The sequence below is a fragment of the Ceratotherium simum genome, chromosome 29 (assembly GCF_057802395.1).
Source record: "Ceratotherium simum simum isolate JZ-2026a chromosome 29, ASM5780239v1, whole genome shotgun sequence".
NCBI classification, from domain to species: Eukaryota; Metazoa; Chordata; class Mammalia; order Perissodactyla; family Rhinocerotidae; genus Ceratotherium; species Ceratotherium simum.
In genome coordinates this window covers 5,196,405-5,222,751 of record NC_141928.1, presented here as the reverse complement: position 1 = coordinate 5,222,751, position 26,347 = coordinate 5,196,405, and the positions used below count along the sequence as shown (strand labels likewise).

At 55.6% G+C, this 26,347-nt stretch overlaps 1 protein-coding gene across 1 annotated transcript in view; it reads left to right on the top strand.

The window, feature by feature from the left end:
- NTNG2 (netrin G2) overlaps positions 1–26,347 on the top strand; it is a 67,553-nt gene that overhangs the window by 13,431 nt on the left and 27,775 nt on the right. Inside the window, 1 exon segment of the mRNA XM_087418880.1 lies at positions 13,181–13,824. Coding sequence (XP_087275006.1) covers positions 13,181–13,824 — 644 coding nt within the window.

Below are 26,347 nucleotides of genomic sequence, written 5' to 3'. Positions count from 1 at the left end.
GGGCTGCCTAGACCCAGCGCCCAGCTCCTGACCAGGCTGCTTAGCTGACCTGAGCTGCTCTGAGGATCTCAGAGAGCATCTGATAGACTGAGGCGGGTGTGTTTGTGTGTGTGTGCAGCCATTTGTGCCGGATGAGCGTGCTGGCCCCGTCAGCCTGAGGAAGGAGGGCTGGGGAGGAGCACGTGGCATTCACCCACCCCCCTGCCCTTTGAGACATGACGGAGTCTGCTAATCCACTTATTTGATAATTCACTTATTTCCTGTCTATTTGGCAGCGTGCGCGCTCCCACGCACCAGCTCCGGGGAAGGCGAGATGGCTTTGCCTGGAGGAACTGGATCTGTTTTTCTGGGGAAGGAGTGGAAAAAAATACACCCAACAATGGACAATAATGGACCTAAAAATAGGGGGCAGAGGGGAGCAGAGGAGAAGGGGAGCATGGTGTCCACCTTTCACTGGGCCCGTCTGCCTCCCACTCGGGTTCGCCAAGGGTCTGGCTGCCTCTCAGCCTGGGAGAGGGGCATGGGAAGGGGAGGGGCAGGAAAAGGGGCTGGGGGGCCAGGTGCCCCCCAAGATGGAGAATTGGGCCATCTCAGTGGCCTCGACCTTGGCTGCACATTGGAAGCCATGACCAGCCCAGTGCCCAGGTTGGGACCCACCCCTGAGGGTTTGACGTGATTGGTCCGGGGTGCGCTAATGTGAGCACGCTGTAACGGGGGTCTCTGCAGCAGGAAAGGAGGCTCAGATTTTGTGGCTCTTTCCTCTGTTAGCCCGCTGTCTCCTAACCCTTACGAAGACCCCAGACCCAGATGGGCAGCTAGGACTCCGGAATGAGTGAGGAAGGCAGGGGCCGGGGAGTTGAGCAGACTTGGCTCTGCCAGGGACCCCCGGCCCAAGCAGTCCTCAGCCTGGCTGCACGGTGGAGCCACCTGGGAGCCCTCCCCCGCCCAGGCTGCAGCTCCGGCTGCGGCAGACTCCCCGGGGCGGCTGGGCATCGGGGTTTCTTAAAGCTCCCCGGGTGGCCCCAGGGTGCAGCCAAGTTTGAGAACCTCATTTCAGTCTTTCCCGGGGCTGCAGCGGGTCCCTTCCAGCCTTAAGCAGCTTGTTGATTTTTAAATTCAAAGACCAGAGGGGGAGAGAGTTTGCTCTCAGAATCCTTCCTTACATCTGAGCTGCAGGCGCTCCATACTGGCCCTGGCTTCCTGGGGCTGAGGGGCACCGGCTCCCCCTCGCCCTCCGTTCCCAGGCTCTTGACCTCTCTTCCTGGAAGGAGGCTGGCCGGCCAGCATCAGGGCCTTCCTTCAGCTGCTAAATGTCAAGGCTGCCGGCTGGCTCCAGGCCTCCCCTTAGGCCTTGTCTCCTGAGCTCCCTTCCAGGCTCCTGGCCCAGCCAAGGGCATTAACCCCTCTCTCCCTGTAGCTCCTGCACGTCTGCTCTGGCCCTGCACTAGGTCCCTCTACAGAGAGAGCCCTCCTCACAGCTTGGTCAGTCTCCCTCCGCCTGTCCCTATCCGGCCCACCCATCTCTCTGGCCTGTCCTTCTGAAATCCCGCCTCCCCCAGGAAGCCTTCCTGGCCATCCTAGCCAAGTGCCCTCCAGGCTTGTCACCCGTACCGTTCATGGGACCGAGCCATGGGCGATTTCTCTGGCGGTCACCGTGGAGCAGTCAACGCTCCTTTAAGGGATCAAAGCACCAGGGTTACTGCAGGTGTGACCTTGAGTCAGGGCCTGGCCTCTGGGGGCCTCAGTGTTCGCACCTATGAAGTGGGGATGATGGTGAGAGCAGGGCCTATGTCACAGCACAGGTGCCCTTCCTCGGATCAGCTGTACCAGGGGGAACTGGCTGGGCATCTGAGTCACTGCACAGGGTTTTGGTTGATTGGCTGGTTGGTTGGTTGGTTTGCTTGCAATCTGGAGCAGAATTTCTGGCCTTGGGGCCCAGGAATATTTCCATACACCACTCCCTGCCCTTTGATGGGCAGCCAGGTCTGACTGCTGCTTCTCCAAGCCCATTTTCCACACAGAGGACATTCAGAAATAGGTGATGGGTAAGTGAATGAAAAATGAATGAAACCTTACCAGCTCAGCCTTGCCACTCCCACCCCCTCCAAGGGCCATCGCCACAGTGATGCACCTGTCCAGGATGCCCAGGTGTGCCCAGGTGTGGGGCATGCCCAAGGACTTCTTACTCTTCCTCTGCCCCGCCACTTAACTCCTCAGAGACCAGCAGGAAGAAACCCTCAAAGGTCTGACTTGTGGCTGTTGGTACGGGCAGCACCCGGACCGTCCACTCCTGAGACCTCCTTTCAAGTGCGGAGGACCTGGAGAAGGGACCTGCTGAGGAGGAGTCACTCTGCAAACCTTCATTAAGCACCTTGCATGTTCCACCTGCCTTCCTGGAGCACACAGCGGGGAGGGGACCCACACGCGTAATTAACCAAAGAGGTCACTAAGGAAAACTGTGATCAAGCACTCATCTCGGGGTGGGGGGCGGTGGCCAGGGATGCTTTCCCACCGAAGAGGAAGAGATGTTTAAGCGGACACCTGCAAAGGGGTGGAGGGGAGGAGGTCCAGACAGAGGGTGCCCTGTCCCCAAAGCCCAGCATGGGATGGAGGGTGGGCATCAGGAAGAAGAGACGAGAGAGTCGAAAACAAGGCTGGAAAATGGCTTCGATTATAAAATAATTTGTAAGACTTGTGTATATGTTTTGCAGACAAAGACGTCTGTGGCACAAAAAATGCATTAAATTACCCCTAGGGCCGACCCCATGGCTTAGCGGTTTAGTGCGCGCGCTCCGCTGCTGGCGGCCCGGGTTCGGATCCCGGGCGCGCACCGACGCACCGCTTCTCCAGCCACGCTGAGGCCGCGTCCCACATACAGCAACTAGAAGGATGTGCAGCTGTGACATACAACTATCTACTGGGGCTTTGGGGGGAGAATAAATAAATAAATAAAATCTTTAAAAAAAAAAAAAATTACCCCTAAACCAAGGAGTGAGGGTGTAGTAAGAGGCAGTGTGGCAGAGCAGGCTTTTCACAGAGCGCGTAATTGGGGGCCTTCTAACACCAGCTCTGCTCTTCGCTCAGCAAAGTGATGTGGAGCGCGTTGCCTAACTGATCCGTGCCTCAGTTTCTCCATTTGAAAAATAAGGTTAGGAGTTGTACCTTACCTCATAGCATTGTCACAAATAGAGAAAATGAAATTTCACATGAAAAACCATGATCTCCATGTCTGGTGCTACTAAAAATACTCAATATGGAAGTTTAAAAAAGAAACAGAAAACAAGGTGGATAAAGGCGTGAGATGGGTGGGAGAGGCAGGCAGAGCCAGGACTGGTTTGGGTTTGGACTTTATCCAAAGGGGGTGCTCTGGGGTTTAGCAGGGGAGCTGAGAACACACTGGTGTTTCCCTCGGTGGCAGGTGGTGGTGAGGACGCTGGAGGGGTTGGTGTTGGCTGTGCAGGGGCTGGACAGGGCAAAGGTTAGGGGAGTGGGTTGCTGGGATCAAGTGTCAACCTCAGCCCTCTTGGACCCTCCCCTTTCAGTCAGTGTTCCCCCGCCAGTCCTGGGCCTCATTCAGGACCGGAGACCCCATTGTTCTGCTCTTCAGCAAGAAAGCCAAGGCAGCTCTCAGAGAAGAGGAGAGGGGGCTGTGCCAAAACGCCAGGGATCTGGGAACGGGCAGCTGCCCTGAGCGCTCCTCCAGCCCCCGCAGAGGGGGCCGCTCCCTGCCCTCTCTCCTCCCCACCAGCATTTCAATCCTCCCAGCCACAGTTTTTCCTCCGTGATAAAATATTCATGTCAGCAGAGCAGGCCTCTTTGGGAAGGCTGCATGTGTCTGGCTTACGCTTTGCACAGGCTTTTAAAGAGCAGGACGCTTTTCCTACCCTCTAAGCATTTTCTAAGTCCCGAATCAATAATGCACTTTACTGGGCTTCTCTGGATGCAGCGTTTCTTCCTCTCGGCCCCGTTCCGCCCGCCCTGGCCTGCTTTGCCTCTCTCCCTTTTTTCTCTCTCCCTCCTTCTTTCTTTCATCCTTCCTTCTCACCTTCTTTACTTTTATTTTCTTTTTTATAAAGTATTAAATGAAAGCGTTGAGCTGTTTGGGTGGCGAGCCTCAAGTGGGGAGTGGGCGTGGGCAGGAAGGGAGAGGGAGGAGGCCGGGGCAGCTGCCAGCAGGCGAGCTCCTAGGATGAACAGGTTGGGTCTGTGCGCAGGCAGGAGGCGAGGAGGAGCGGCTGGGCCTTCCCGCTGGGCCTGTGGGGAAGCAGTGTCTGAGCTCCTGGCATGGGGAGGAGGAAGGCTTGGGCTCATCCAGCCTGTCTCTCCTTTTTCTAATCAATTAGAAAATGTTTACAGCATCACCAAAGAAAACAGGACCAACACGTAAAACAAAGGGGGCCCGAAGCAAAGAAAATATGTGGAACGTGAGCCAAAATATGTCGCCAAACTTTCTAGGGAGTGAGCAGTCCAGATTGGCCTACCTGCTTTTTGTAGTGGTGAGTTCCCTGTCACTAGGGGCATGCAAATGGAAGGGGAGCCATCCTCTGTCTGAGAAGGCGCCCACGTGTCTCTGGTCAGTTATGTGGTACCAGGCGAGGGGCTGGGGTGCAGCTGTCATCTGTGGGGGGCCACAGGGATCAGCACAGGCACCCTTCAGCTAGGACAGAATTTCCCACCCCAAGTGTTTCTAGAAATCTGGCTGTGGGAAGCTTCCACATATGCCCAGGGGAAAGCAAAATGTATCCTTTTTTTATTTTTTTATTTTTATTTTTATTTTTTTTTAAAGATTTTATTTATTTATTTATTTTTCCCCCCAAAGCCCCAGTAGATAGTTGTATGTCATAGCTGCACATCCTTCCAGTTGCTGTATGTGGGACACGGTCTCAGCATGGCCGGAGAAGCGGTGCGTCGGTGCGCGCCCGGGATCCGAACCCGGGTCGCCAGCAGTGGAGCACGCTCACTTAACCGCCAAGCCACGGGGCTGGCCCTGTATCCTTTTTTTAAAAAAAAGAATGAAATTTTAAGTTCCTGGAGAGATTAACCCTTGTCTAGTCGGAGCCGTGGCACGATCCCACCCCCTCTGGCTGTTCCGCTGGTGGAGGAACTCGGCAGTGCTGGGTCTGCAGTCGTGACAAGCAGTGTGACAAGCATCCTTGCCCCTCTCCTGGACAGCTCGTCCACCAGGGCAGCCCAAGGCCCTCAGTTGTTGGAAAGTCTTCTGTTGGGGAAGCCAGAGTTGGGGTGAAGAGGACTGACGAACCAGGGTCCCTGCCCGGCTGCTAGAACAGCACCTCAGCCGGCTGCTTCCTGCTTCCCTCAGTAACCACACAGTCCTACCTGGGTGACGCCAGGCAGGTGGCTCATCCTCTCTGAGCCGCACCAAAGCAATGGATTCAGTGACACGAGCTGGAAAGTGCATGTTGAATAAGCGCTCAACAAACACTGTCATTAGATCCAATTGCTGAGGGTCCTCCCTCAATATGGAAACGTTTATCGAATACTGCTATATGCAAATGACTGTTCAGGGGTGTGGAGCAAGGGTGGGCCAGACCCGGCCCTGCTGTCCTAGAGTCCAGTCTCAGTCATGGAAGGTTCTGGAAAGAGGCGAATTGTGGGCAGGGTTGAAATGAAGGGCCTCTCTTCCCTCTGAAACAACTTGGGGCACTGGAGCACAGCGGAGAGCTGCTCTGAGCAACTGAAGAACTGAGGTGCATTTTCTTGAGTTACGGCCAGGCCGGGGCAGGTTCAGGAGGCGGCCTGGGACGCGGGTCCGAGGTGGGCCTTTGCCCAGGAGACGCCCACCGTGGCTGGTTTGGGGTCAGGGTCTGGGGTGGGAGGGGGGCTGTGGCCGTGGCTTCTGGAGGCTCATTTCCAGGATGGATGAGTCCCAGGAAGACGCCTGGCCCGGCTCCTGGCCTCCCCCTGCCTGAGTGATGGCTGCGCTGGGAAGAAACGGCTCCAACGAGAAACAAAAACCAAAAAAAACAAGCGAAGCCTCCCAGGCCGGCTGTAGCTCCTGCCCTGACATGCCGCACGGGGTCGGTTTCCGCTGATTCACGAGCAGGGAGGGTGACCTTGCTGCTGTCCAGGGCTTTAGCTGGAAAAGAAACCAAAAAGGGAAGAGAAGAGGAGCCTGCGGGTGGGGGTGGGAGTTAGAGGACAGGGATCAATGAAACCACAGAAGGAGAATGGGGCGGGGAGAGACGAGCTGAGGGAGGAGAGAGTTAGAGATGGTCAGGGCAGCTAGAATTAGAATCAGCTCCCAACAGAATCTCTGTTTCCGCTTTGTTAATAATTTATCCCTGCTGCAACTTTTCTTACCAATAAATGGGAAATAATTTGTTAGAGAGAATTCCCCCGGTACCCCGGCTTTCTCCCTGGAGTAGGGGGAGGTGGGGATGTGTGTCTGCGCCCTTCCTCCCGAGTGGCGTGGGGGACTGAGGGACCTAGACTGTGGGATGTCAGTGTCAGAGCCCCGTCGTTTCGTGAACAGGGAAACTGAGGCACAGATGGGGCACGGCCCCGCCCAAGGTCACACGTGGGGTCAGGGACAGTCTCCCGAGTCAAATCCCGAGTCCATGACCCCATGGGTCAGGTGCTTGTTACTGGTATGCACGCCTACCCAAGCTAGACGAGTGTCCCCCAAGTTTCAGAAGCATCATGCAAGGTGGAGGGCGGGTTAGCTTAGCTGCCTTCCGGTTTCCTCCCTTCATCTCTGCTCCTGTCCCGTTCTGTCAGAGGAATCCCCACTGATGGCCGTGCTCCATGTCTCTCCCCGTCGGCACCCCTTGCCCAGGGCTCTCCTCGGTGGCCTCCTGCCTCCCACAGGCAGATGCCTCCTGCCTCAGCTGAGGTTGACGGGGCTGAGGATGAGTTTCGCTGGCAACTCTGCAGACAGGTTCAAAAAAATCTGTCAGCTGCTAAACTGTTCCCTGGGCCTGCCCACACGCCTCGGTGGCAGAGGGATGGGCTGTCTGCCTCCTGGTGGAACCCGAGTCTCGGGGGAGGGGCACAGGGCTGGGGCGGCCCCATCCTTTCCCTTTTGGGTGACGGGCACAGTTTCCTGACTTGTCTCTCAGCCTGACTCCCTGGCGTCTTGTCCCACCTCGGCCACCGCGGAGCAGTGTGACCTTGAGAAGTAGCTCAGCCTCTCCTCACGTGTAGGATGTAGATACAGGGACCCCATCCTCCAGCATCACCGTGAGCATCTGGAGGGATAATGGACATGCAGGGCTGGTGATGGTCATGATGCTCTCCCTACATCCATCATCCGAGAGCCAGGGCTACGAAAGGTGCTTGCCGCATGGCACCTGTATAATTCTCACGCCAGTCCTGTGGAGTCAGCCTCCTCCACTCACTAACTTGCGTTCATTCGACAAAGGTTTCCCAAGTCCCCGAGGAGTGCCAGGGGCTGGGCTGCAGTGGGGACGGGGCCGGTGGTGCCAGGGTCCTCATGGCTCTTCCCCTCCATCCAGACTCAAGGCAGTGGAGTGACTCGCCCACAGTCCTGTGGCTGTGAGTGGCCGGGTGAGGACAGTGCCCGCTCACCTGGCTACAAATGGCAGAGCCCTTCCCGCCACGCTCTGGCCAAAACCCGCCTTGTGGGTGGGCAGTGACTGTGAGATGTTTTCCCAACACGGGTGCGGGTTGCAAGGCCGGTCCTCGCGAAGTTGTTTTTCCCTCTTCCTCAGACTTCGTTACAATTCTGCGACTGCCCCTCTTCGGGCTCCTTATTAGGGGCCCGAAGATCCAAACAGCCAGACTTCCCCGGGGGACAGTTCCCTCCGTCCCTGCTAACAACTGGCTTTCCCACTCAATTGTATTTTTTGCCCGAAGCCTGTCTACGGTGTTTACAGCCTGGCCTCTGACTCCAGCTGCACCCGTTACACAGAAAATCACATGAAAGCAAATGCATTTAAGAGACTGTCACAGGGTTTGAAAAGCGTGGTGTGAAGTGGTTTCTGCATAGAGTTGTTCATGCCGGGCGACCCCTACCTGGTGTCCATGTGGGGGATGTGTCCCCACCCCATCCTCTGTGCTGTTGTCCAGGCTGGCCACCTTCCCTCACCCTGCACTCCTGCCGTCCCCCCTCCAGCTCTGCTGCCAACCTTTCAGGCCTTTGTGTGTCTGTAGAGACAGGGGAGCCGCAGATATAAGGGGCTCGGTTTCCCCCAGATTTCCTTGGTGGGGTCCCGCCGAGTCCAGAGGAAGTGCCGAGCGGCAGGCAAGTACTCGGTTTCTCGCCTGTGAGTGGAGATGACTGTAGCACCTCTCTCCCTGCGGGTTGCTAGAAGGACGCGTCGAGGAATGGGTGTGCAGGGCCCAGCCCATTTCTGGCACGTGGCTGGCACTCAATGAATGCCATGATCATCACACTCTTCCGAGCCAGTAGTCCCAAGGTGGTCCGTGTGGTGTGTGAAGTTCTGGCTTTACCATTAACGAGCCGGCTGGTCTCAGCCTTACTTCTTCCCCTGGAGGGTTGCTGGGAGAGCCCCTGAGCTGGTGTATATGAAGCTGCCGTTTAATAGTAACTGCTACCGTCTGGGGACATTTTCTGGGGACATTATCACAAGATATTGGATGAGAAATAAAAGACTCAGAGAAGTAAAGCAACTTTCTCAAGGTCACACAGCCTCAAGGGATAGAGCTGAGATTGCACCCAGGACTTTCAGACCCCAAAGCTAGTTTCCTTAACTGCTCCAGACTCCAGTTAGAATAGGGGTGCCTAAGTGGGGAGATGGGACTCCATGAACCCCCTGAATTGGCGTGGAAAATGTGGTATGTTACATTTTTCTGGAGAAAGTTCCAAGGCTTTTAATCAGGGATATGATTTTTTTTTTTTGTAATATTCGTGAATTGTCTAAAGAAACAATGCCTGGTGTCGTCCTAAAAGGTTAAGGTGTGCCTCAAACATCCTGACTGTTTCTCCCTGGTATAGGCCACTGTCTTGGGGCTGTTTGTTTCGTCATTAGTTAATCTGATCTCACAGAGACGAGTGGAAATGTGCAGACCAGGAAGGCTGGCAACCGCCGGCCTCCAGCCTGGCCTCTCCCTCACGAGCTGTAATCAGCCGTCAGGTGCAGCAGCTCTCCGGGTGGGGGGCTCAGGGTAAACGGGGCTTCTAATCCAGGCTCGCTCCTCGGAATCCTCCCCCAGGAAGCACAGGAGGAAACCGGGAGTCTGAGCACATGGGGTTTGGAAAGGACGGTGCGTTCCGCGTAGACAGCGCCTGCAGCAGGAGGCACACTCCGAACCCCTAAACGGTTAAATGGAATCCCGAGATCTTGGGGTGGGGGAGGAAGAAGAGAAATAGGAGAGAGAGAGAGACAGAATTGTGTTGGCGATGGCCTGGGACTTATTTATCGTACTCGCTGTTGATTAAGCCCGCTCCGCAGCAGGCGCGGGTCTGGTAAATACACAGGCTGATTCATTAGTTTCTGACCATCTGCTTCTCGGGCTGGGGGTGGGGGCCAGCGGGCCCTGCAGGTTAGGGCGGCACGGCATCCACAGCCAGGTTGGAGCGCCCGAAACCTGGCAGAGCCGGCCATGTCAGTCTTCCTGGTGACAGGCCGGGCGCAGCTGGGGGCTGTGAGGGATCTGATGTCCCCCATTGGGGACCACGAGGAGGCTGGGCAGGGTGAGGGAAGGCGAGACAGCGGGACGAAGAGAAACCAGGACAAAGGTGAGGCATGAGTGACTTGCAGCAGTCAGGGGTTGACAGGAATAATATCAACACTCAATGTGAGATATATTAATATTAATCTAGTTATGTTAGTAACTAATTAATATGATGACAATAATAACCATAATTTAGTGAGCGGTTACTGAGGTCCAGGCCCTATACAGAAACTTCACTGTACTGTCCCAGGTAAGCACACTAACAACCCTGTGAGGGGTGACGGGGGAACTGGGTTCACAGATTGAGTCAGGCAAGGAGGGCTTCCTGGAGGAGTGCATGGGGGAGGGCTCTGAAAACCGGGAGGAGGGAAAAGGGCTGCAGGAGCACACGCTCAGAGGTGAGAGGGGACGAGGCAGCCAGGGAAAAGTCAGGGCCTTCAGTGGTGTGTTGATAGGAGCTTCCCAGGTGGGCAAAGAAGTGTGACCCCGCCTGGTACCAGCGTGCTCAGAGCCAGGCTGGTGGAGGAGGCCCAGAGAGAGCTTCTGGGGGAACCGTCAAAAACTCACAGTTCAGCCTCGCCCCTCTGAGCCGTTCCGCCCACCTTGACCGTCTTTGCTCACCTGGGATAAAGTGTGTATTAGTTTGCTAGAGTCTGATGGCTTAGACAACAGAGATTTATTTTCTCACGGCTCTAGTGGCTAGAAGTCCAAGATCAAGGTTTGTGTGACCCTTGAAGACCGAGCAGGTTGCTTTCTCCTGAGGCTTCTCCCCTGGGCTTGCAGATGGCCGCCCCCTTGATGCCTCTTCACATGGTCTTTTCTCTGCACACTCGCAACCCTGGTGTCTCTTTGTGGGTCCAAATTTCCTCTTCTTACAAGGACACCAGTCAGATTGGATTAGGGCTCGACCTAACGGCCTCATTTTGTCTTCATCACCCTTTAAAGGCCCGTCTCCAAATACAGTCACATTCTGAGGTCCTGGAGTTAGGGCTTCAATGTATGAATTTGAGGGAGACACAATTTAGCCCCTAACAAAGTGCCAGGGGCAGGAGAAGGGGGGCCTGGGGCTGTGGGAAGAGGGCGACTACTGGGTGGGGATGGGGTGGAGAAGGATGCCAACCTGGGTGCAAACTGTGTCCTCCTGCCTGGAAGTCCAGGTGAGCTCTGGGGCATCTGCCCCACCACTCTCCACCCCAAATGGCACCACCAGAGCTCATTCCGCCTCTGGGCTCGAGGCGCCCTTCCCTTCTGTGGGCCGGCAGAGGGCTGGGGAGGGGCTGTCCCTCCCAGGTAGGCTGCTACCAGGCCTCGCCTCTGCAGGCCATTGAGCCATCCCCGTGGGACCTCTCAGCCCCTCCCCATTCAGGGTGACAGCACAGGGTCACTCAGCTGGAGCGCCAGGAAGCTTGGACCCCCAGGAGCTGAGCCAGGCCCCTCCCCCTGCCATGCTGCCTGTAAGGTAGCCAGGGTTTCAGGACACCCCTGAGGTTGTCCAGGACAGGAGCAGGCTCGTCCTCAGAAACACTGCCACTCTCAAGGAGGCCTGGGCCAGGCCTGCCCCACCCTGGGCCTCAGTTTCCCCATCTGCACAGTGAGGAGTTGGAGTCAGTGGTGCACCCCTTCCACGCCGAGGTTTGCGGGTCCGGTGAATCGGCCGGGCTGTGCCGGGGGGGTGGCCAGTGGCACGACGGGGGATGGAGGGCAGAGCTATTTTGGTCACGGAGGGCTTTGTGGAACCTGCCTCAGTGAACCCTAGGGCCAGCCTGCTCACCGAGGAGCCCTGGGCGGCCCAGGACCTCGTCCTCCACTAACGGGTTTCAAAGGTGGTGGCCTGGGGCCGCCGCAGTGACGCCGGCGGGAGGGGGGTGGCGGGGGGCCAGCTCAGCCTCTCGGGGCAACGCGTCCACCTCCCCGGGGGAGACCAACGGCTCATTTTAGAGTGACTGACTTTAACTGAGATCCAAGCCGGTTTGTCTGAGCAAACCAGAGACCCGAAATATTCCTCACAAAGGGCTGTGAGTGGTCGGGGGGCTGTGCGGTTGTTAGTGACGGTTTTGTTTTGATCAACAGACTTTCTTTTTTAGAGCAGTTTTAGGCTTACAGAAAATTGAGCAGACAGTACAGAGAATTCCTAATACCCCCCGTTTCCCTGCACACAGCCCCCCTATTATTAAGGTATTATGAGTGTGGTGCATTTGTTACAGTCGATGAACCAACACTGATACGTTATTATTAACTCAAGTCCATAGTGTACGTTAGGGTTCACTCCCAGAGTTGTGCATTCTGTGGATTTTCACAAATGTATAATGTCATGTGTCCACCGGACAGTGTCATACAGAATCACTCCACTGCCCTAAAAATCCCCCACGCTCCACCTATTCATACCTCCGACCCCCTGCACCTGCTATGTTAGTGACATTTTCAGGCCTCCGGGTGAGTTCACACAGTGGACCAGACACGGAGAACGGATCTGAGCTGCCATGGAGGGAAGCCACAGCTGGTACTCGCTGGGCCCGGGAGCGGCTGCCAGCCTTCTGGAGGTAGGGCGGGAGGAGAGTAAGCGAGTGGGGGCCGTGCTCTGCCTTCCTCAGCTGGCGTCCCACACCGGACCTGCCAGGTACGTGCCCAGGACCTAGAAATGACATGCCACAAAGATGCACCCTCTTGAGAGGAACCCGTGGACACTCAGCATACTTCCAGTGTGCCCAGCTGGGCATGACGTGGACACGCATGCTGTGGGGCCAGAGACAGGCGTGACTGTCATGCTCTGTGTCAGACAGGCCAGAGTCTGGCTCCCAGCTCTCCCCAGAGGGGGCCTTGGGCAAGGGCCACCATCATCCTGAGCCCAGGTTTCTTCATCCGGAGCACGGAGGCAATTCTCGCACTCTGTCTGGAGGTGAGATACTACATAGAAGAGAAGTAAGATAATGCGGTCTGTAAGTGAGATGCTGTGCCTCGCACCGGGGGGCAGTTCAACAAATATTTGCCGTGAAATTGGCTTCTTTTCTCACCACCACTCCTGTTGCTGCTAATGGTATTGTTTAAAGGGTCAGGAAGGCATCTCAGTGTTGGAGGTGTTTAAAGAGTCAAGAATGTGAGTAGGAATTTTCAAGGCAGAGAGTGGAAGGGCACGTCAAGGAGAGGGAATACCATCTGCAAAGGCTCAGGGGCCCAGACGAGCAAGGCTCAGAGGACAGGAGTGCTCAGGTGGGAGGCAGGGAACAGAGGCTCCAGGCAGGGTGGGAGGAGGGCAGAGTCAACGTATTAAAGAGTTGGGACTTTATCCTCCAGGCAATGGGAGCCATGGGGGACCTTGGAGCAGGGAACTAACACCTGCCCTTCTTGATCGTCTGTTCTTGGAGTAGGAACAAGTGTATGTTTTCTTGGGAAGCCACAGAATTGCATGTCTTTACACACTTTGGGGAAATGGGTACAAATTACCTGCCCGGGAGACGCTTCCTGGTGCCCGGACATTGGAGCACAGGCTGTGCAGACACCCGGGCACGCGGTGGGGGCTGTCCTGAGCAGCTGCACCCACCCCGTCTTGTCCTCTCCCCTGCAGGAGAACCCCTACCTGTGCAGCAACGAGTGTGACGCCTCCAACCCGGACCTGGCCCACCCGCCGCAGCTCATGTTCGACAAGGAGGCGGAGGGGCTGGCCACGTACTGGCAGAGCGTCACGTGGAGCCGCTACCCGAGCCCGCTGGAGGCCAACATCACCCTTTCGTGGAACAAGAGCGTGGAGCTGACGGACGACGTGGTGGTGACTTTCGAGTACGGCCGGCCCACCGTCATGGTCCTCGAGAAGTCCCTGGACAACGGGCGCACGTGGCAGCCCTATCAGTTCTACGCGGAGGACTGCATGGAGGCCTTCGGCATGCCTGCGCGCCGGGCCCGCGACCTGGCCGCCTCGGGCGCCCACCGCGTGCTGTGCACCGAGGAGTACTCGCGCTGGGCCGGCTCCAAGAAGGAGAAGCACGTGCGCTTCGAGGTGCGGGACCGCTTCGCCATCTTCGCCGGCCCCGACCTGCGCAACATGGACAACCTCTACACGCGGCTGGAGAGCGCCAAGGGCCTCAAGGAGTTCTTCACGCTCACCGACCTGCGCATGCGGCTGCTGCGCCCGGCGCTCGGGGGCACCTACGTGCAGCGGGAGAACCTCTACAAGTACTTCTATGCCATCTCCAACATCGAGGTCATCGGCAGGTAAGGCCCGCTGCGGGGCACCGGGATGTCACCTGGTTCCTGGGATGTTACCTGGTTCCTGGGATGTTATCTGGTTCCTGGGTGCTTACCTGACACCTGAGATGATGCCTGGTTCCTGGGTGGTTACCTGGTACCTGAGACATTACCTGGTTCCTGAGATGTTGCTTGATATCTGGGATGTTACTTGCTTCCTGAGATGTTACCTGGTTCCTGGAATGTTGCCTATTACCCAGGATGTCACCTGGAACCCGAGATGTTACCTGGTTCCTGGGATGTTACATCAAGGGCCTGCCTATGAGGGCCAGGGCTGCACAGACAAGATGCCCGGGTTCTTCCTTGGATGGAGGTGAATGGTGGAGGATAAACATCCTCCGTAGGGCCTGGGCTGCCTCCAGCCACGGGGCTGGGAGCTCTGGAGGGGATGAGTGGAGCTGCACAGTGTGGGCAGGGCTTAGGCAGAAGGCTGGCGCTCAGGAGGTGTTTCCTAACTGTCCGCTGACTCAGTGAATGGGCACTTGTGTCTGGGGGTCCCCAAGACCATACTCAGGCTCCACGATCTGCGCAGAACCTAGCAAAGCTGTTATACTTGCAGTTATAGTTTATGACAATGAAAGGACACAGATTAAAATTGGCAACAGGAACAGGTGCATAGGGCAGGCTCCAGGCAAGACCCGTGCAAGATTCCGTCACCCTCTCCCAGGGCAGTGGTGCAGACAGCGCTTGACTCTCCCAGCAATGATGTGGAACAACACGTGCGGACTAGCGCCAGCCAGGGAGGCTCGCCCCAGCCTTGGTGTCCAGGGTTTTTATTGGGAATTGATCTTGTGGGCATGGCCGACTGCCCCTGTGGTTGACCTTGGTCCTCAATCCCTTGACCCAGAGGTCAAGCTAATCCTGCAAGCCCCAAAACCTCCACCATAAATCCCATCATTAGCATAAACTATCCGGTGTGGCCCAAGGCCCCAGGTAAACAGACACGCTTATCAGGCAGGACATTTCAAGGGCTCGGAGGTTCCCTCCCAGGAGCCGTCAAGACCCAAACTTTTCTTTGGAAAATGCAGGGTGTGGACAACCCAGACCTGCAGAGTTAATCCTTCCCCTCAGCTTTGGAGGAGAATATGTTCTGAGGACACTTTTAGGGGAGATAAAAGACCGTTGTAGGAAGTAGAAGCAGCCTTTGATTCCCAGGAATTGTTTAGATTGTAGATGATTAAATGGTTCTACTCTGTCCCAGATCACTTGTTCATTTGACAGGTGATGTGCTGGTCTGAAGGGGCAAGGACTTTATCCCTGACACCCTGGTCCACACAGGAGAGAGGCTTGGGGAGGCCCTGTCACTGGGTAACCAAGGGGTCAATCATAGGGGGCAGTAGCAGGTAATGCAAGGGGTCTCCAAAGGTGGTTCCTGGGCCAGCAGTATCAGCATCACTTGGAAACTTGCTAGAAATGCAAATTCTCAGGCTCCACACCAGACCTGCCGCATCATAAATTCCAGGGGTGGGCCTAGCAATCCATGTTTTAACTAGCCCTCGGGGGGATTCTGATGCACACTCTGGTTTGAGAAGCGCTGGTGTGGCGGTTGGGAGTATGGACTCTGGAGCCAGATGGCCTGGGTTGGATTCCCAGCTCTGCCATCCACTGGCTGTGAGACTCTGGACAAGGACCTCTCTGTGCCTCGGTTTCCCCATCTATGGAATGGGGATGATAACAATCATGGCTCTCTCACTAGATTGTGGTGAGAGTTAGGTGAGTTAAAGTGGGGCATACTCAGGGCCAGGAGCGCAGCTTCGGCGGGCGTGGGCAGGGGCTGCACCAGGAACCCGGCTGGGACAACCTATCCTGGACATCTTTCCCCAGCAGGCTCTGGGGACGGCCTGAGTATATAATTACTGATGAGCGGAAAAGCAATTTGCTGCATGGTCTGTATAGTGTAATCCCATTTTTGTAAAATATATAATTTGCCTGTGTGCACGTGATTTCTACGTCTTGAATAGACATTGGAAAGAAGTCTGTCCGGGCACAGGAAAGCACCATGGGTACGGGGGGGGGAAGGCTGGCAGCTGAAGCCCGTCACTGTGGGCACACCTGCATGCCGGGCAGGGCAGGGGCCGTGAGGGGCTTTCGTTTTCTGCTTGTGTCTGCGTTTCATTTCGCTTTGTGTGTGTGGACTCCAGGTGGGCCCAGGTGGAGGCAGGTGGTTCAGGAGGTGGGGTCAGGTTCAAGGCCGGCAGGTGGGTGTGAGGCAGGTGCACACGCAGGGCCTGTGCTTCTGATGCCCGTGACTTCTAACCCTCCCCACGTGGGGCAGGATACTTTAGATCAGGAATGTTCTGGAGACCACCTGATATATGGCCACTGTTGTGGAAGCCAGGGATCAAGAATCGAACTCCTATGCCTGTTTCTCTGGCCTGTGTCCAGGCTTTGGGCCTGTGGTCACTTCAGTGACCTCTGCCTGCCCTCGGGATGCAATGGCCGGGCCAGTATAAGACCCTCCTCCGCCCCGCAGTCCTACCCGCGTTAGCTGCTTATGAGTGGGAACCAGATCCCCACACCTTCTGGGGGCTGTGGCCCCTGTTCTGGCCTGCCTTGGGCTGCTACAGGGGGACCCTCACCTTCAGGAGTCTGGTCAAGGGCCCGCCTTCACTTCATTAGGCAGCTCATGTCGGGTCCTGATGTCAGCATGGGCTGCAGGGTCCGGGCTGGGTGGTGACAGTCGGGCTCTGTGCCCCTTACACCTCAGGGGGTGAAGGTTGTCTGTCGCATAGCAGGGACTCTGAGATGCAGCGGTGAGGCAGAGCTTACCCATCAGGGGCGAGAAAGAACCTCAGGCCTTCAGCCCCACCAAATCAAGAACGCCATGCTGGGGCGGGGTGAGCTGGGGGCCGGGTGAGCTGGGTTCCAGCCCCGCACCGCTGCACCTCCCTGGGCCTCGGTTTCCCATCTGTAACATGAGGCCTGGGGCCACCCAGAGCCTGCGTCTCCCTGGCAAGGTGGCAGGGCGGTCCCTGCGCGGCAGCCCCCGGCTCCCCTTGGCACCCAGCCTCTGCGGGCGGCGGGGATTAGCGGTAGCTGTGGCAAAAGTACGGCAATCAATTCACAGAGAGAGTAAGTACTCTTCAGGTGGCTGGTTGGCAGGAAAGCGGCAGCTTGGCTTATCGATTAAGCAGATCTGGTTAGACGGTTCAGCAAAGAGCTGTGACTTCCTCCGCTTTTCCTGTTTAAATTCCAGGTGGGAAAGCCCAGCTGTGCCAGGCGGCCCGAGAGGCCCAGAGAGGCAGGATGGGGTGGCAAAGGCGACGTGGGGCCCAGATAATGCTCTTGATGTTCCTGAGTGGGCACCTGGGGACCCCCAGGGGCTCCCAGGTTCTGAGATTTCAGACTGAACCTGTTCTTGGATTCCCTCAGAGGTTCATGACCCAGAGTTGCCTCCCCCTGTAGCCTGCTACCATAGCTGATATTTACTGAGCATTTGCTATAGGCTCATTTCCTATTGGGCACTGAGCTAGGCTTCATGTGCATTTTCTTATTTAATCAATAGTCATTTGATTCCCCCATGGTTATTGAATCCCTAAGATCTCACAAGCCAAGGACATGGCATTGAGCAAGCCAGACCTGATCCCCACCTGGTAGAGCTTTCCTTACAGGAACAGCGCTCCCCTCTGCCTCATGTTTTTAGACGAGGTCAAGGAATCTAAGGAGATCACACAGCTAAACTGAACACCAGACAGCCAAGATCCAACCCAAGCACATCCAAGCTCAAGTCCATCTCTATATGGGGCCATTTCATCAGCCTCCCTTTCTGAATCCAAAGGTCTTTGATACTGTGGTTACTCCCTTCCTGTCATTAATGTCAGCTATTTCCAACTTCAGGGGGACCCAGATAGCAGGGGAGGGAAGCAGAGGGCAGAGGCACTTGGCTGCTGGGGGGAGAGGGCAGCAGCTGGGGAAAGCCCAGGCCCAGGGAATGAGGAACTAGTACAAATCGGGGGGTAAGAAAAGGGGCAGACCGAGCTGCTGCCCCATGGAGGGGAAGGCAGGGAACAGCCTCCAGCACCTCGAGGCCTCTGCCCCCACCGGCCTGGCCTCCCTGCAGGTCCTGGTGAAACAGGCTTCCAGTCCTGCCCACCCCAGGTCTGGGATGGAGAGAGGAGGGGGCCTGCCCCCTTATTCAGTCTCATTCCTGGATGGCAGGAAGGCTCGGGAGCTACTTTCTCCTTTCACACCCCTGGAGGGGAGGAGGGGCTCAGGTGCAGAGCAGGAGAGCGGCTGGCTTTAACTGTGCAGCGAATCTGGGACGACACCTGGATTTGAGGAGGAATGAGATCACCCCTTTGCTGTGCTTGGAGCAGAGACAGCCCCCACCTCTACCCCCAACACAGTGGTCTAGAGCGGCTAAGCCCAGACCCAGCCAGCGTCACACAGGGATGCTTCTTTTTTTGTGTGTGTGTGAGGAAGATCAGCACTGAGCTAACATCCGTGCTAATCCTCCTCTTTTTGCTGAGGAAGACCGGCTCTGAGCTAACATCTATTGCCAATCCTCCTCCTTTTTTCCCCAAAGCCCCAGTAGATAGTTGTATGTCATAGTTGCACATCCTTCTAGTTGCTGTATGTGGGACGTGGCCTCAGCATGGCCGGAGAAGTGGTGCGTCAGTGCACACCTGGGATCCAAACCCGGGCCGCCAGTAGCGGAGCGCGCGCACTTAACTGCTAAGCCACGGGGTTGGCCCCCAGGGGCACTTCTTAAGAGGACGGGTTCCCCAGCCCCACCGCCAGGAGCTCTGGATCCCGTCAGTTTGGGGCAAGATCTGGAAAGCTGTGTCTACAGAGCTCCTCAAGCGAGTTGGAGAGGCGGGAGCCTCCAGATAGAATTTGCACTTGGGCATCATTAGACCAACCAGGATCTGAATCCCGGCTCCATCACTGATTAGCTGGATCATCTTAACCTGCCTGAGACTCAGATTTGTCATCTGCAAACTGGAGGTATAGTAACAACCTCACCAGCTTGTGGTGAGGATTCAGTAAAATGATCTATTTGAAGAGCTTATCCCCGTGTCCCATTCCTCTGGCTAGTGGCAGGAGAGGTAAAGGAGAGAGGCATGGGGCCAAGGCTGCCTGGGTGGGAGGCCGTGACCACACCTACCCCCAGATACTGGAGCTAAGGAATGAGGAAGCATGCTTTTTTGGGTTAGTGGGGGTTGCAAAACCAAATGTCCAAAAGGGCTCAGAAGACAGCATATGTGGGTAACATAAACTAATAGAGGCAATAGGGAAGAGTGTGGTCTGCGGAGAAATGGAGAGAGCAGGTCAACAGACCAAATGTTGCCAGATCTTCTGATGTTGCGAAAGAAGGCCCACGGCAGATATATGGGTGAAATCTCTTGATTTTTAAAATATTGGCACCTTCAAAATTCTCTGAAAACCCTGTGCAGGTAACACAAAGCACACTTGCAGCCCAGGGCAGCACAGGAGCACAGTGTGCCGCCCCTGCTCTGAGATCTGCATGTCTCCTCGCAGCTGTGATGGCACAGCCACAGTACGAAAAATATCCAGCAGTTCCCAGGCCTGGTGGGCACCCCAGGAGCTGGGGCGTGGGCAAACTCTGGCAAAACAGTGTTTCCAGTCCTGCCTGCTCCAGGTCTGGGACAGAGAGAAGGGGGGGGTCATCCTATTCTCACCCCCAGGCCCTGCCCAGGGGTAAATTCCTCTGCCCCGAAAACTCTTAGAGGCCCCATGGAACCAATCCAGTTGGACCTTTGCCAGCCAGGGACAGGAAAGGAAGAGTGAGTTCCCCATTCCTGGAGGTATTCAAGCCAGGCAAGGTGGTGTTTGTGGTAAATGATGGAAAGAGGTCCTGTGCATCAGATTACGGTCCTGGGCACCTGTTCTGTACAGCAACAATAAATGTTTATTAAGTGAACAGGAACTATAGATACCATTTTAAAATGTGGGGAGTGTTAGGGCCAGGCATTGTGTCCTCACCCCGTCCTACCCAGGAGGAGGCTGAAGCCGTTGGAGAGGAAGGAGACCGGCTAGAGCCCAGAGGCTGAGCTGAGCCTGGGTGGGCATAGCTGACCCTGGACTGGAGGAGACCACTGGCTTCCCCAGATTCCGTGGGGGTCTGGCTTCTCATCCGAGTCCCTGGGCCAGCTGACAGTGCAAGGGTCTCTCCTCCCTTAACCCCCACCCCCTTTCCTGCCGTCTCATCTCTTTCCATAAACGTCCTCTCCATGTAGAGCCCCCGTAACTGGAGATGGACAGAATTTAGGATGCGAATAGAAACCATGGAGGGAAGAAGACCTCTCCTTGGTGCATGTGCGGGGGCGGCGGCAGGTGGGCGGAGGAGGGGGATCAGAGAGAGAAGACACCTTTTCACTTACTGTACATGTGTGCCCAACCCTCCTTCTAGTCTCTTCCTTGGCCCTTCTACAGGGAAAACGGGGTGAGATGGGGAATGCTTGAATTGTTCTGCCTGCGCTGATTTCTTGCTCCTCTGCAATCCCCGCTGGAGGCTGGGGCAGGGGGGCTCCCTCCTTCAGTGTACTAACTGTCATTTCCTGAGCAGCTCTTATGGGCCAAGTGGCATTCCAAGTCCTTCATGTGTGTTTCCTCGTTGAGTCCTGCCGCATGAGGATCCTTGTCTCCAGTACACAGACGACGAAACTGAGGCTTGGGGTTAAGAAATGGATGGACGTCCCCACTAGGATGGCTGTAGTCAGAAAAACAGAAATAACAGGTGTTAGCGAGGATGTGGAGAAATGGGAACGCTCGTGCACTGTGGTGGGAATGTAAAATGGTGCAGCTGCTGTCAAAACAGTCTGTGGTTCCTCAAAAAACTAAAATAGAGTTACCATATGATCCAGCAATTCCACTCCTAGGTATATGTGCAAAAGAAATGAAAGCAAGGACTTGAACAGAAATTTGTACACCCATGTTCATAGCAGCATTATTCACAATGGCCAAAAGGTGGAAACAACCCAGTGTCCATCGATGAACAATGGATAAACAACATGTGGTCTATCCACACAATGGAATATTATTTGAGCTTAAAAAGGGAGGAGATTCTGACATCTGCTACACCATGGATGAACCTTGAGGACATTATGCTAAGTGAAATAAGCCAGTCACAGAAGGACAAATCCTGTAGGGTTCTACTTATATATGACGGCACCTGGAGAGGTCAAAATCATAGAGACAGAAAATGAGATAAAGGTTACCAGGGGCTGGGGGCAGGAGGAACATAGAGTTATTGCTTAGTGGGAATAGAGTTTCTGTTTGGGATGATGTAAAAGTTGTGGGGATGGATGGTGATGATGATCGCACAACAGTGTGAATGTACTTAATGCTCCTGAACTGTACGCTTAGAAATGGTAAAACAGTAAATTTTATCACGATTTTGAAAAGAATAAGAAGAAGAAATAGATGGGTAGATGGCTTCCATGTCAGACTGTCCACGTGCAAATGCTGGCTCAGGTGTGACCCTGGGCAAGTTACTTAATTTATCTGTGACTCCTTTCACCCCTCAAATAATGGAGACAGTGACCATGGGGTTTAAATGAGATGATCCAGGAAGAGCGTATAGCGCCGTGGCTGGGCCTGGTAAGCACACAGGAAGCACTAGTGTCACCATTACTTCAGTAAAACACCAGGGTCAGAGGGTACATCCTGGAGGTCCTTCTCCCAGGGCAGAGGGCTTTTAGGAGGGCCATGGGTGGGCTCCCAGAAATACGTGCTAAGTGTCGTGTGTGGGGTGTGCCGTCAGCCCGGGAGAGGGGCCCTGGTTTTTATTCCATTCTCAAAGGGGCTCCATGATCCCAAAACGTTTAGAGAGTCAGTTTTGTGTTCTGCTTTTTTTTTTTTTAACCCAACATATATGATCCCAGCTCGTTGGGGACAGAGATTTCAGTAGGTGCAGTTCATCCCCCCTTAACTGGATCTGCCAAGCTTCCTGAACCATTGCTTCCACCAAAGAGGGGACATGCATAATTAAAAACAGTATTGTCCGTGTGTGGAGAATTGGAGGGGGGAGCAGAGCTGTGCTGAGGAGTGGGGGGGTGGTCTGCTGCCAAGTGTGGCGGGTGGGCCGGTAGGGAGTTTATCCAGGCTCCTCAGGGTCCCTTCCATCTGCTCACCCACCGGCTGTGGCCTCACCCTCAGCGGGAGGTGGTGGAGGGGGGTCCTGGGTTTGGCAGAGGTCACAGAAGATGGGGGAGCCCTGCGGGCGAGCTGGGGATGGAATCACTGACAGTCACGCCTTCCCAACCGCGCTGCGGAGCGTCGGTGCCCCCTTGCCCTTGCTGAGTGAGAAGGAGTTTCCTTCTGCGAGTTTTCTCACTATCATATTAATTCATTCAACAAATATTTTTAATGGGCACTTGTGTTAGTTTCCCAGAGCTGCCAGAGCCAAGTACCACAAAATAGGTGGGCTTAAAACAACCAAAACTTATTGTCTTACAGTTCTGGAGGCTTTAGGTCTGAAATCAGGGTGTTGGCAGGGCCGTGCTCCGTACGAAGCCTGTAGGGCACGATCCGTCCCGTGCCTCTCTCCCAGCTTTGGGTGGTACCGGCAACCTTTGGCCTTCCTTGGCTGAAGCTACATCACTCCAATCCCTCCATCTTCTCGTGGCTGTCTTCTCTCTGCCATCTGCCTCTGTCTGATGTGCTCCCTAGATCTCTTCTTCTGAGAAGGACGTCAGGCATGTTGGATCAGGACCTGTCCCACTCCCATATGACCTCATCTTAGCTTATATCTTAATCACATCTGCAAAGACCCTATTTCCGTGTAAGGTCACGTTCACAGGCACCGGGTGTTAGAACTTCAGTATATCTTTTTGGGGGACACAATTCAACCCATAACGGGCGTCTACTATGTACCTGACCCAGCCAGGTGCTACAGATACAAAAACCTCATGGGGTTACAGTCTAGCAGGGAGATAGGAAGAAAGAAACCAGATAACCACAGATGACTAAAGGTGCTAGGAAGGTAACCAAGAGGAATTTGGGGGGTGGGTGCTGGGAGGACCAACCTGAGATCTGGACCCAGGTGGTCGGGGAAGGCCCTCCAGGGAGGCAGCCTTCAGTTTGAGGGTGAAACCTGAGAGGTGAGTGGGAGCAGGTGGGGTGCATCCCCAGCACGGGAACGGCAGATGCAAAGGGCCTGCCTTCAACACGCACGGTGCCTTCTAAGAACCTCACGTGCCGTGGCTGTGGCGTGTGAGTGCCGTAAGACGAGGGCAGAGCGGCCAGGGCCAGCTCATGCCAGCACTGCAGCCACGAGAGGGTTGGTTTTATTCTAAGTTCGGGGAAAGCCATTGCAGGATTTTAGGCAGGAAAGTGACATGATCTGATGTCTGATGGTTGGAACTTTGTGTGGGGAGGGGACCTGGAGACCAGGCAGGTTCTTCCAATGGAGGCGGGAGACGGGGGCCACCTGGAAATGGCCTTTGGAGGTAGAGTTGATGGAGTGGCTAGTGGCAGCAGGAGGCATCCAGGGGACTCCCAGGACTCTGGCTTGAGACACGGGGTGATGGAGATTTTACCCAGCCAAGTGAGGACAACTGTGGGGGAAGAAGTTTCTGGAGGAAAATTTTTTTTACATTTCTTAATTTTATATTTTATAGTATCATACAGTAAAATGGACCTTATGGGGGTACAGTTCCATGAGTTTTAACACCTGTATAGATTCATGTAACCACCACCACGATGGAGGCACAGAATATTCCATCTCCCCACGAAACTGCCCCTTTGTACCACACCCTCCCCCACCCCGGCCCCTGGGCAGCCGCTGACCGGCTCTCTGTCACTAGTTTTGTCTTTTTGAAAATGTCCTGTTAACGGAGTCGTACAGCGTGTACCTGTTTAGACTGGCCTCTTTCGCTCAGCACTGTGCCTTTGCCTTTGAGGTTCATCACGTTGTTGCCCGTCAAATGTGGTCCTGTTTATCACTGAGTCGTGCTCCACCGTGACGCTGGTGGGCCCTGGCTCATCTCTCCATTCACCCATTGAAGGCAAGTTCAGTTGCTTCCAGTTTGGGGGCAATTATTTGGAGAGCTGCTGTGAACATTCATGTAAGGGTTTTTGGGTGAACATAAGTTTGCATTTCTCTTGAGTAAATACTCAGTGGTGGGATTGCGGGGTCATAGGATAAGTGTGTGTTTAACTTTATAAGGAGCTGCCGACAGCTTTCCAGAGTGGCTGTCCGCTGGAGGAAGACGGAGGTCTGCTTTGGACCCATTGTTGTGAGGTGCCCTGGAGGCATCCGGGGCATTGGACATCCAAGTCTGAAGTGTGGGCGAGACTGGGCTCCGGGGAGTCCTGGGCTTAGAGATGACCCCTAACGCTGTGGGAGCATTCGAGACCCCTGAGAAAGAGAGGGGAGATGGGGAGAGCGCAGGGCCTGGAATGGAGCCCTGAGAAGCTGGATAGTGAAGGCAGGACAGAGAACAAGGAGCCAGTGAGGGGAGAAAAATCCAGAAAAGCCAAGCGGAAGGAATGTTTCCAGGGGGATCAGGCACCTGTGTCCGATGCTGCTGAGGGCCCATGGACTAAGCAATATAGAGGTCAAAGATGACCTCATCAAGAGCAGATTTGGGGGAGTTGGGGAAGAAGGCCATCTTGGGGGTGGGTTCCAGGGTGAATGCAAAAAATTTGAAAAGAATGAATGAGGGGTAAAGAAAAAGGGGGTGTCGATAAGGCGTTGAAGATGTTTGACCCTGAAAGGGAGCAGGGAAATGGGGCGTGGGCTGGTGGGGGGCAGGAGAGGGTTCTTCCTGAGAAGGGGAGGTGCTCTGGTGGGAATAACCCAAAACTGACAATGTGGAGAGAGCAGAGGGGAGCAGCAGGGAAAGGGCTGGAGGAAGCTGTGAGGGTGGGATGGAGAGAAGGAGAGGACGGAGGGCGACCTCCCACCATGTGTAAGGGGAGAAGAACGCAGGCAGGCTGACAGATTTAATATTTAGGTCGGAAACCCCAGCTTCTAACTCTTCTAGCGACCCCTCGTCAGTCCTGGCAACCGAGGGTAGCCATCCTCGAGGCTCCAAGAGGTCTCTTTGTAATGAGTCCATAGCAGCACGTTGTGGTGTCAAAGAGAAGCCTGCGTTTGAATTCCAACTCCTTCATTTGCTAGTTTATGGCCCAGGGCAGGTCTCTTCACTGTCCCCAGCCTCAGTTTCCCCGCCTGTGAAATGGGATCCTCTGTGGTGAGGATCTTGAGAACTTGCGGGGGAGCTCAGGGCCCCACACACAGTAGGTGCTTGGGAATGGGAGCCGCTGTCATTTGTAAGGAGCCGGCGTTGAGTCACCCGAGCACAAACCCCATTTCCGCGGGAGCTACGCTCGCTTGGAGGACCCTCTCCGGCCAAGAAGAGCCTCTAGGTGTCCTCTCCCCGCCCCCTTCATTGGTCAGCAGGTGCACAGGAACAAGAGACCCATTTGAATGTTAGATGTCGCCACAGTGACTTGGGAAGCCAGCGTTCTGCCCACAGCACACTGGGGAGTGCAGCCCTGCGCAGCGCCCTGCGGGGGACCGGGATGACCGGCGCGGGGCTGGAGGAGCAGGCTCCTGTCCCCCACCCCAGCTGTGTGACTTGAGGGCCGGGTTAGCTGTAATTGGGGCTAATGAGGCATGGGCAGGACAGACGGGGCTGGAGGGGGGACATCCTGTTGGGGAGGAGGCAGATCAACCCCAGACTAATCATCAGGCCGTGTTCTCCTCCTGTCCCAGGCTGGACTACCTCTCTCTGCCCCCAACAAGGGAGCCTGGGGGGTCACGTTGAAGGCTCGCTGGCATGTTGACCCACATCATCACAGATCCACAGATGCTCCCCTCCAGGCCGCACACACCTGCCCCACCCACACTCCTGAATCCGCCTCCACAAGCACCAGTCATATACACATCACTCAGTACACCAGCACCGTGCACCCTGCTCACAGACGCCCACCCACGGAGTGAGTGGAGGCCTCGGCCGGAGCCCAGGGTCAGCGAGTGGCCTTGGCTCCGCTGCTCTGGCCTTGGGGAGTCTGGGTGCTTCTCCCCCATTTGGAGCTGCCCATTCTGTGCTTGGGGTCCTGGAGGCCTCTTTCTACTCTAGGGGAAATGCGCCACCTTGATTCCTACGCATCCCTCCCCATGCTCTCAGCCTGAGCACGTCCCTAACAGGGACCCCCATCACACCCCTGCACCCCGGGGACAGGCGCACCGCCACCAGGATTTTGTCTGGGGAGGTGACTGGCCTCCCCCACGTCAGTCTTGCCCCTTCCGTGCAGAGGTTTTTCCGCAAACACAAACCCAGTCATATCGCTTCCCTGCACAGTACCCTTCCCGTGGGCCTTAGCATCGAGGCCACACTCCATGACGCTGCCACATGGACCCCTTTCCTCCCACCTCCCTCAGCAACCTGAGCTCTGAGTACTCGCAGATCAGCCACTCCAATGCTGGGTCCCTCTGACTTCCACCCAGAACACAACCCTCCTGTCTGGCAAATTCCTCGGCCCTCAGGGCTTGGCTCAGACAGCACCTGTTGGGGCT